At 48.2% G+C, this 9,425-nt stretch overlaps 1 protein-coding gene across 1 annotated transcript; it reads right to left on the bottom strand.

Moving 5' to 3' along the window:
- Positions 1–153: 153 nt before the first annotated feature.
- On the bottom strand, positions 154–6,141 carry badb (BCL2 associated agonist of cell death b). The gene is made up of 4 exons (XM_020475931.2): positions 5,888–6,141; positions 4,421–4,576; positions 3,697–3,899; positions 154–3,108 (listed from the first exon to the last, which is right to left on the bottom strand). Exons 2-4 carry the CDS (start codon positions 4,566–4,568, stop codon positions 2,974–2,976), a joined length of 486 nt encoding a protein of 161 aa, XP_020331520.2. The 5' UTR covers positions 4,569–4,576; positions 5,888–6,141; the 3' UTR covers positions 154–2,973.
- Positions 6,142–9,425: the final 3,284 nt, after the last annotated feature.

The following is a 9,425-nucleotide window of genomic DNA, read 5'->3' as shown; positions in this document are numbered from 1 at the left end:
TTTGTTACAAATGATTAAAATCTGTATTCATTTGATAGTTTCACTGTAAATATTGTCCTCATATCAAGTGACGATTTTATTTAATAAGTCGGTGTGTATATACATTTTAATAAAATGCACAATAAAATAAATAATTGAAAAGCACCAAGTAAATGATTAGTAAAAATTATTTGTTTATTTGTTTACTTATGCCCATAGTACACCAAGTGGTCACAAAAAGAAAATACATTTACAAAAGTAATTTTGTAGAAAAAGAAATGCAAAAGTATTCTAGATTCCCCCCCATACACATCAAGTTTCAAGTAATACCAGAGATTGGGTCCCAAATGGAACCCTATTCCCTATAGAGAATACCAAATAGAACCCTATTCCCTATAGAAAATACCAAATGGAACCCTGTTCCCTATAGAGAATACCACATGGAACCCTGTTCCCTATAGAGAATACCACATGGAACCCTATTCCCTATAGAGAATACCAAATGGAACCCTGTTCCCTATAGAGAATACCAAATGGAACCCTATTCCCTATAGAGAATACCAAATGGAACCCTATTCCCTAAAATATCTCAAATAGAACCCTATTCCCTATAGGGTGCCATTTGGGACGCAAGCAAGAGAAGACCGCAAGGCAAGCTTCCCTTTGCACAATTCTATCTAGACTCGAGCCCAGTCCGGTTTTAACAGGATACGTTCAACACCACAAAACGTTGCACAAACCAAGTTAAAAACGGTTTAAAAACAAATACAGGTTTAAAAGGCAGAATTTAAAGGAAAGGCCTGTAAAATGGGGGAAAGAACAGATGTTGCACAGATTTACCGACCAACGTTTTGTTGTTGTTGATAAACACTTATATATATATATATACACAACTGCAGAGATTAGTTTAGCAACGTTGTGATCTAGAACACAGCCCGTGTGCTGCAGGCACCAGTAGTGTGTGACAAGCTGTCTGTTGAGAAGGATTCCTCTACATACCGTTGCAGAGTATTGCCAACGTTGTGATGCGGGACATACCCGGCGTGTTTGTGCTTCTCTGCCGTGTGACTGAGCCCGGGGCCTAAGGCGGTAGGTAGGTAGGTAGTGCTGGCAGCCATGGCCCAGTCACAGAGAAAGGCCTGGACTCGTACAGAAAGGCAGATCATTGAAGCTACTGCTGAATCCCAAATCAACCCCTACCCCCTAATCAGGAGTAGTTGCACTATAAAGACAGACTGATCTGAATAAAACACGTAACTTTTATTTAACTAGGCAAGTCAGTTAAGAACAAATTCTTATTTATAATTACAGCCTCTCAGGTCAACCACCTGCACTGCTTATACCTATCCAGCCCCTAACATCGAGGGGATAGGGAATGAATTGGGACCGCCTGGAAGTGTAGGGGGTTGATTTGGGCTGCAACGGAAGACCTTGCAGTAGCACCTCTAAGTAGAAAAAAAAAGACAAGCTTACAAAGGGGATTCGTCTCAAATGGCACCCTATTCCCTATATAGGCCCCGGTCAGACGTAGTGCACTGTATAGGGAACAGGGTACTATTTGGGACATATACATAGTCACATTTTGTTGTTCAGCAGTTCACATGTTATTGTCCATTTTTTTTTGTTTCATTCATTGCAATATGAACAGTATTTACAGTTTTTAAAGACCCAAGTCTTTAATTCTCATTGGTTTTGCTCTGAAATTCTACATCTTAGTTAAATTCATTTCTATTGTCTGATAAAAATGTTCCCCTGCAGTTCTTGTTTAATACAAAACATATCATTAGCACTGCTATCAAAGATTGTCATTTAAACAAGATGGTTCTTCATATTTGAGACATTTATTTTTGAAATGGGGCTAGTTGTCGGAGTGCAGCCATCACTCTAAGATGGCGGTGGTTGTTAACTACCACACGGTCTCCGTCCCAAATGGCACCCGGTTCCCTATATAGTGCACTACTTTTGACCAGGGCCTAGGCACCCTATTCCCTATATATAGTGCACTACTTTTGACCAGGGCCTGTGGGGAATAGGGTGCCATTTGGGACACAACCCCATTAACACTCATTCTCAATCCATCTTTCCTTGATTCCTTACCCCACCGCTCCTCGTGTTCTTCTAAAAATGCACTGGAGAAGAAGGTCAGGGGGAAGGGAGGGACCAGTACGGTTGAGGAGGAAATAGGATACGAGGAAACAAGGAGAGATTAATTGGGGTGGAGAAGAGTTTGAGAGAACCCGACCTCCATTTTGTTTTGTTCTGTCTCAGTGCATGTTGTCTGGACTCTCTCAGTGTTGCATAGTGTTAATGGGAGAAACAGTCCAAATGATTAACTAAAGGCCTGCTTGGGCTTTGGGTGGATGCTTTCACTAGAGTGAAGTTAAATCTATTTCTTGCTGGCAAACTAGTTGTTATTGTATGGGTAAGGTCTCATCCACCTCTTTTAGTCTCATTTTATCTGTCTCCTTCTACCTCTCCACCCTCTACTTTATTTTGATTTACCTTTTATTTATTACTGTCTCCCACCTCTCAACACCTTCCTCTTCCTCCTGTCTCTCCCACTATCCATCTCCCTCCTTCCCTCTCTCTTGTCTCTCTTTCCCCCTCTCCTGTCTCTATTTCCTCTCCCTCCATCCCTCTCTCCTGTCTCTCTCTTTCCTCTCCCTCCATCCCTCTCTACACTTTGCTGATCGTGGGTCAGTAGCAGCTGAGAACAGGGAGGCCCATCTCTCCCTTTCTCAATCAATCTTCTGTCCCCCTCTTTTTCTCTCCCAATTTCAATTCAAGGGGCTTTATTGGCATGGGAAACATCCCCTTCTCTGTACTCTGATGACCGTGGTTCAATAGTGGTACGATTACGGTGGGTTGTCTCTTGGTGAGAGAACAGGTAGGCCCATCCCCCCCGCCTTCCAATCCTCTCCCTTCTCCATCTCTCTCGCCTTCCTCTCCCACCCCCCCCCCCCTCTCCTTCTCCACCCCCCCCCATCCTCCTCTCTACTCAGATGATCGTGGTGGGATGATAGGGGTATGTTCTGTCTCTGTCTCCTTATGACTGAACAGGTAGGCCCACCAGCTGGGGGACTTGGTCATCTGTTTGGCTGCTCCCGCACTCTTCACCCGCCTCATCTCCTATAGAGGTCAGGGGTTATGCAATAGAGGGAGAGAAAGAAAGGAAAACAGTTTATTTTGGGGCCTATTTAATTTTTTGTTGATACAAGATTGAAGCATCTCATCTCCACTCTATCCTCCCACAACCCGTCCTCTCACCCCTCCTTCCCCCTTCCCCAGCCCCACGTCTCACCCCCTCCTCTCTCCCACAGACCCACGTCTCACCCCCTCCTCTCTCCCGCAGACCCACGTCTCACCCCCTCCTCTCTCCCACAGACCCACGTCTCACCCCCTCCTTTCTCCCACAGACCAACGTCTCACCCCCTCCTTTCTCCCACAGACCCACGTCTCACCCCCTCCTTTCTCCCACAGACCCACGTCTCACCCCCTCCTTTCTCCCACAGACCCACGTCTCACCCCCTCCTTTCTCCCACAGACCCACGTCTCACCCCCTCCTTTCTCCCACAGACCAACGTCTCACCCCCTCCTTTCTCCCACAGACCCACGTCTCACCCCCTCCTTTCTCCCACAGACCCACGTCTCACCCCCTCCTTTCTCCCACAGACCCACATCTCACCCCCTCCTTTCTCCCACAGACCCACGTCTCACCCCTTTATCCAGCCACGTATCGAACTCGTCACTCATGCGTCGGAGCTGCCGCCCGTATCTCTTGGCCGCCCAGAGGGCAGGGGGGGCCGACTGGGAGCGACCCCGGAAAGATGCTCCGTCTGTGGGCATGCCTTCCACCCCTGGCCCCCTACCCTGGAGCTCCTGGGCCTGGGACTCTGAGTTCATCCTCAACCGACCCTCTCCTATAGGAGAGAGAAGAGGGAGAGTGGCCTTGTCTGTGAGCCAGAACAGCCGATAGGGCAGGAGCCTGTCCCCTGTTTCTGTAGTGGGGCATCTTGATGTACAAGTATACCCCCTGGACAGGACACTAGTCTATCGCATTGGCCAAAACTCCAATCCATCTCCTTATTGCCGAGTGCCAAACAGAGGACAGCCATAGCAACAAGACAGTAGATGTTACTGGGGTTCATTATGACAGCCATAGCAACAAGACAGTAGATGTTACTGGGGTTCATGATGACAGCCATAGCAACACGATAGTAGATGTTATTGGATTTCATTATGAGTGGTTAACTATCAGGGTGATATTCATTAGGGCACGCAGTGGAAAACATTTTTGCGACCGAAAAGGAACGTTTCTTATTGGAAAAGTCCAGCTAGTCCATCCTTGTTTCAGCGCGTTTTCTTCCGCTTGGGGCCTAATGAACACGACCCTGGTAAGACCAATAGTGGTTATTTCCCAGAGTCCTCTGGGGCGTCCTACCTGCCAGTCTCATCTCAGGCACAGTGAGGGCGTGGCCTATTGGACCGCCAGTCATCCCCTTTCCGGCAGACGATTGGTCCTTTTCGGTTTCTCCTACCTCCTCTGAGGGCTCTGACTCGCTGTCTGATATAGTAAACATCTGAGCCATGCTGACATCTATGGAGGAAGAGTGAGTGAGGAGGGGAAGAGGGATGGAGAGAGAGAGGGGAAGAGGGATGGAGAGAGATGGAGAGAGGGCAGAGAGAGAGGAGAGAGGGCAGAGAGAGAGGAGAGAGGGCAGAGAGAGAGGGGAAGAGGGATGGAGAGAGAGAGGGGAAGAGGGATGGAGAGAGAGAGAGAGGGCAGAGAGAGAGGGGAAGAGGGATGGAGAGAGAGAGAGAGGGCAGAGAGAGAGGAAGAGGGATGGAGAGAGAGAGAGAGGGCAGAGAGAGAGGAAGAGGGATGGAGAGAGAGAGAGAGGGCAGAGAGAGAGGAAGAGGGATGGAGAGAGAGAGGGCAGAGAGAGAGGAAGAGGGATGGAGAGAGAGAGAGGGGAGCGAGAGAGGGCAGAGAGAGAGGGGAGCGAGAGAGGGCAGAGAGAGAGGAAGAGGGATGGAGAGAGGGCAGAAAGGGGGGAGAAAGAGAAAAGAGGCAGAGAGGAGAGGAAGACAACATTATTACACATGTGCTTGACCCTGAATAGACCCTGAATCTTTGTACCAAGCTTTAGCTCAGGAGGCCAACTCAGTCTTGGCATCCTGGTGCCCTGAGTTCAAATCCCAGTCAATCAAATCAAATGTATTTATATAGCCCTTCGTACATCAGCTGATATCTCAAAGTGCTGTACAGAAACCCAGCCTAAAACCCCAAACAGCAAGCAATGCAGGTGTAGAAGCACGGTGGCTAGGAAAAACTCCCTAGAAAGGCCAGAACCTAGAGAGGAACCAGGCTAATCACACATTGGAATGAATGAAAGACAAACAACTTAACCTTGACACACACAGGAATAGACTTACAAGAAACACTATATTGGTAGTATCTAGGCCTAATTATATAATACCATAGTTATAACAAATGATGTAACAAACATATAATTCATGTTTAAACCCTTATTGTGATTAAAACTGACACACAACGTTAGTCTCGTTTGAATACTCTTTCACGATGTTGCAACAATATTTATTTGCTTATAAGTGCACGCACACAAACACAACTTTCTCCGCTCCTTGGTCCAAAGGTATCAACGTTATCATACACCGGCACGATAAAGTTATGTTTACCGTGGAGAAAAGCGGGGTATAATGTGATATCATTCAAATGAACAAGTAGTTACATTCAAGCACACCCAAATTAGCTCAAATGCTACAATTGTTTCGGTGCTCTTCGATCCTGGAGACAATGGAAAACTTAGCAACACCACCAACCGTGCAGTCGACTCGGTTTGAAAACCTTAAAAAAACAAACAGAATATAAAACACATTTTCTTACCCAAAGTATTTTTAACGGGTAAATATGTTCGAGCAGCCGCGTATCGCGCTTTCTATTTCCAACTTGATATTGTTGTTATCTGGTCTTTTTTGTTGTTCGGATCCAGTTTGTCTTCCCTCCCCCAATAGCGTAGCGGCAGTCTATCCACCGCGCCGCTCGCTGTCCTGCGCTCCACCAATGACCGGGCCCTGCGCGGGGCGGGTTGGACTGGCCTCGCCGCTGACGTCACTGTTGCGAGCTAGGACTCTGCTCCGGTTTTGTTTTTCTCACCGGCTGCCCCCTAATATGCGGTATAGGAGCGCAGCAGAAATATTCTACCCAAACATACAGTACGGTAGATAGGTAACCCAGTGGCCTCCACTAAGGGCATGTATGGTACCTTGGTGATGAAAGCTATATGCTGTACAACCCACGCGTCACCAAACGGTCATTTTCTAGTCATTTTCTCTGATTTCTAGAAACTTTATTCAAGTATTTTTTTTCTTACTTCGTTTTGTGGATGATTGTACCTGTTTCCTCTGACTGGACCTGTTTCCTCTGACCTGTTTCCTCTGACTGGACCTGTTTTCTCTGACCTGTTCCCTCTGACCTGTTTCCTCTGACTGGACCTGTTCCCTCTGACCTGTTTCCTCTGACTGGACCTGTTCCCTCTGACCTGTTTCCTCTGACTGGACCTGTTCCCTCTGACATGTTTCCTCTGACTGGACCTGTTTTCTCTGACCTGTTCCCTCTGACCTGTTTCCTCTGACTGGACCTGTTTTCTCTGACCTGTTCCCTCTGACCTGTTCCCTCTGACTGGACCTGTTTCCTCTGACCTGTTCCCTCTGACCTGTTCCCTCTGGCTGGACCTGTTTCCTCTGACCTGTTCCCTCTGACCTGTTTCCTCTGACTGGTCCTGTTTCCTCTGACCTGTTTCCTCTGACCTGTTTCCTCTGACTGGACCTGTTTTCTCTGACCTGTTCCCTCTGACCTGTTCCCTCTGGCTGGACCTGTTTCCTCTGACCTGTTTCCTCTGACCTGTTTCCTCTGACCTGTTTCCTCTGACCTGTTCCCTCTGGCTGGACCTGTTTTCTCTGACCTGTTCCCTCTGACCTGTTCCCTCTGACTGGACCTGTTTCCTCTGACCTGTTCCCTCTGACCTGTTCCCTCTGGCTGGACCTGTTTCCTCTGACCTGTTCCCTCTGACCTGTTTCCTCTGACTGGTCCTGTTTCCTCTGACCTGTTTCCTCTGACCTGTTTCCTCTGACTGGACCTGTTTTCTCTGACCTGTTTCCTCTGACTGGACCTGTTTCCTCTGACTGGTCCTGTTCCTTCTGACCTGTTCCCTCTGACTGGACCTGTTTCCTCTGACTGGTCCTGTTTCCTCTGATTGTACCTGTTTCCTCTGACCTGTTTCCTCTGACTGGACCTGTTTTCTCTGACCTGTTCCCTCTGACCTGTTTCCTCTGACTGGACCTGTTTTCTCTGACCTGTTCCCTCTGACCTGTTTCCTCTGACTGGACCTGTTTTCTCTGACTTGTTCCCTCTGACCTGTTCCCTCTGACTGTACCTGTTTCCTCTGACCTGTTCCCTCTGACCTGTTCCCTCTGGCGGGACCTGTTCCCTCTGACCTGTTTCCTCTGACTGGTCCTGTTTTTTCTGACCTGTTTCCTCTGACCTGTTTCCTCTGACTGGACCTGTTTCTCTGACCTGTTCCCTCTGACCTGTTCCCTCTGGCTGGACCTGTTTCCTCTGACCTGTTTCCTCTGACTGGTCCTGTTTCCTCTGACCTGTTCCCTCTGACCTGTTCCCTCTGGCGGGACCTGTTTCCTCTGACCTGTTCCCTCTGACCTGTTTCCTCTGACTGGTCCTGTTTCCTCTGACCTGTTTCCTCTGACCTGTTTCCTCTGACTGGACCTGTTTTCTCTGACCTGTTCCCTCTGACCTGTTCCCTCTGGCTGGACCTGTTTCCTCTGACCTGTTTCCTCTGACTGGTCCTGTTTCCTCTGACCTGTTTCCTCTGACCTGTTTCCTCTGACCTGTTTCCTCTGACTGGTCCTGTTCCTTCTGACCTGTTCCCTCTGACTGGTCCTGTTCCCTCTGACTGGTCCTGTTCCCTCTGACTGGTCCTGTTCCCTCTGACTGGTCCTGTTCCCTCTGACCTGTTTCCTCTGACTGGACCTGTTCCCTCTGACCTGTTCCTGTTTCCTCTGACTGGTCCTGTTCCCTCTGACTGGTCCTGTTTCCTCTGACTGGACTTGTTTCATCTGACCTGTTTCATCTGATTGTACCTGTTTCCTCTGATTGTACCTGTTTCCTCTGACTGGTCCTGTTTCCTCTGACCTGTTTCCTCTGACTGGACCTGTTCCCTCTGACCTGTTCCTGTTTCCTCTGACTGGACCAGTTCCCTCTAACAGTAGTGATGATGTCATTAACAGTAGTGATGATGTCATTAACAGTAGTGATGGTGTCATTAACAGTAGTGATGATGTCATTAACAGTAGTGATGGTGTCATTAACAGTATGGCTCAGTTGGTAGAGCATGGCTCTTGCGTCAGGTTAGAGGGTTCCTCTCCCGGGGCCACCCCATATGTATCTCTTTGGATAAAAGCCTCTGCTAAATGGCATATTGTTATAAATATATACAGGTACAGGTAACTTGAGTAAATGAGGGATACTGAAAGCAGGTGCTGCCACACAGGTGTGAAATAAACATCCCATCATGCTTAGGGTCATGTATTAACTGACCATCCTACCGATCCTCGACTTCGGCGATGTCATTTACAAAATAGCCGCCAACACTCTATTCAACAAATTGGATGCAGTCTATTACAGTGCCATCCGTTTTGTCACCAAAGCCCCATATGCTACCCACCACTGAGACCTGTACGCTCTCGTTGGCTGGCCCTCGCTATATATTCTTCGCCAGATCCACTGGCTCCAGGTCATCTATAAGTCTTTGCTAGGTAAATCTCCGCCTTATCTCAGCTCACTGGTCACGATAACAACACCCACTAGTAGCACGCGCTCCAGCAGGTATATCTCACTGGTCATCCCCAAAGCCAACACCTCCTTTGGCCGCCTTTCCTTCCAGTTCTCTGCTGCCAGTGACTGGAACGAATTGCAAAAGTCGCTGAAGTTGGAGACTTATATCCCCCTCACTAACTTTAAGCATCAGCTATCTGAGCAGCTTACTGATCGCTGCAGCTGTACACAGCCCATCTGTAAGTAGCCCAGCCAATTATTTTGGTAGATTCTGGAGCGGTGCCCGAATTTGTCATGGAAGAATGATGACGCATCACTCCAAGAAAGTTCCAGGCAGTCGTAGACTCTTTGCCAAGGCTCATTGAAGCTGTTCTGGTGGCTCGTTGTGATCCCAACACCCTATTAGGGCACTACCCATTACCCTTAGTGTCGTACCTCTGTGACAAAGAGAAGCCCCAACAGCCACACTCTTCTACAACCTGTAGTCCTGTCATTTCACCTGTATCTAGGCGTTCACACTGATCGACAGGTAGGGACACTGAGGCAGACGGGGGAGAATCTCAATTGCGTACTC

This window comes from Oncorhynchus kisutch, linkage group LG16, assembly GCF_002021735.2.
Source record: "Oncorhynchus kisutch isolate 150728-3 linkage group LG16, Okis_V2, whole genome shotgun sequence".
Taxonomy (NCBI): domain Eukaryota; kingdom Metazoa; phylum Chordata; class Actinopteri; order Salmoniformes; family Salmonidae; genus Oncorhynchus; species Oncorhynchus kisutch.
Note: the sequence above shows the minus strand (reverse complement) of the source record. Positions and strands in the feature narration are given on the sequence as shown.

Coding starts and splice junctions, on each gene's coding strand:
- badb (XM_020475931.2), bottom strand. CDS start 4,568: ATGGCTCAGATGTTTACTATATCAGACAGCGAGTCAGAGCCCTCAGAG. Junction 3,900..4,420: donor GCCTGAGATGAGACTGGCAG/GTAGGACGCCCC, acceptor TCTCTCCTATAG/GAGAGGGTCGGTTGAGGATG. Junction 3,109..3,696: donor ATACGTGGCTGGATAAAGGG/GTGAGACGTGGG, acceptor TGACCTCTATAG/GAGATGAGGCGGGTGAAGAG.